The sequence below is a fragment of the Antrostomus carolinensis genome, unplaced genomic scaffold (assembly GCF_000700745.2).
Source record: "Antrostomus carolinensis isolate BGI_N321 unplaced genomic scaffold, ASM70074v2 scaffold33691, whole genome shotgun sequence".
Taxonomy (NCBI): Eukaryota; Metazoa; Chordata; class Aves; order Caprimulgiformes; family Caprimulgidae; genus Antrostomus; species Antrostomus carolinensis.
Window position 1 is genome coordinate 23556 of NW_010296834.1, and position 1158 is coordinate 24713.

The window sequence follows — 1158 nt, forward strand, 5'->3', positions numbered from 1 at the left end:
GTCACTGGCCCTAAATGCTGGAAGCAGGAGCTCAAAAAAAAATCCCAAGCTCATCGGGAGCCAAAAGCATGACCCGGGAGCAAGTTTTTCCCTTCCCGGGGCTGTGCTGGGAGTGAATGGATATTGCTCACCCTCTGTGCTTTGGGACATGGCAGGGGACCAGGTCCTCCCCCTGTCCACGCAACAGGGAAGCCAACCCCGCTGCTCCCCCATAAAAGCCGCTCAGTGGCCTTGACCCCGGCAGACGGCAGCTCTGCCCCGGCACTGCTGAGCAGCCCTCCCGCAGCCCACCATGGCCAAGGCAGCTGGGGTGGTCTGCACCCTCCTCCTCCTCGCCACGCTGTGCTTCCAGAGCCTGGCACAGAGTGAGGGACAGGGACAGCCCCCAGGGCCATGGGGACGGGTTTGCTTGGTGCATGGGGTGCAGGGGGGATCCCCACAAAGAGCTGCTGTGCCTGTGGTGGGAGGGCTCAGATGGGAGGTGGGGGTCTCCAGGTTAAGCTGAGTTCTCACTGTCCCCCCAGGAGCCCCGGCTGTGCCAGACAAGTGCTGCTTCAACTTCCAGAAGAGAAGGATCAAGAGAGACAACGTCGTCGCCTGCTACCCCACCAGCCCTGAGTGCCCGCACCAGGCTGTGATGTGAGTACCCTAAACCCAGCCCTGGGGGTATAGCCCCTCTAGACCCTGACAGATCCCATGTCTTGCTTTGGTGGGTCCAATCCTGATCCCCTGTGCCTCTCAGCCTCTCAGAAACTCAGCACCAGGGTCCCCGTACCACCACCCCACTAACTCCATCTTCTCTGTGCCCCAGCTTCAGGGTGAGGAGCGGGAAGGAGATCTGCACGGAGGCGAGCAGGGCCTGGGTGAAGAGGTACCAGCAGAGCTTCCAAGTCAGCTCCTTCTCCATTCCCAGCTAGATGGGACACCACGAAGGTGACTCCTTTGCGGAGTCAGCTGTGGGGACACCACATTTGGATATAGCAGCTCATCGGGGACATCCTCCTCATCACACTGTGATGACCCTTACCACCTCCTTGAAGGCAAAGGGCCTTTGCCATCCCCAGAAGGCCACCTGGATGGGGTGTGCTGACCCTGCAGGCAGCAGCAGCGTGTTGGTGAGGCTGCGCTCACTGGCCTGGCAGCAGCAGAGGGGTTAAC

General features: G+C 60.9%; 1 protein-coding gene across 1 annotated transcript; it reads left to right on the forward strand.

The window, feature by feature from the left end:
• The first annotated feature begins 292 nt into the window (after positions 1 to 292).
• On the forward strand, positions 293 to 917 carry LOC104533057 (C-C motif chemokine 4-like). Its single transcript, XM_010178419.1, has 3 exons — positions 293 to 365; positions 525 to 639; positions 812 to 917. Exons 1-3 carry the CDS (start codon positions 293 to 295, stop codon positions 915 to 917), a joined length of 294 nt encoding a protein of 97 aa, XP_010176721.1.
• The last annotated feature ends 241 nt before the right edge of the window (positions 918 to 1158 follow it).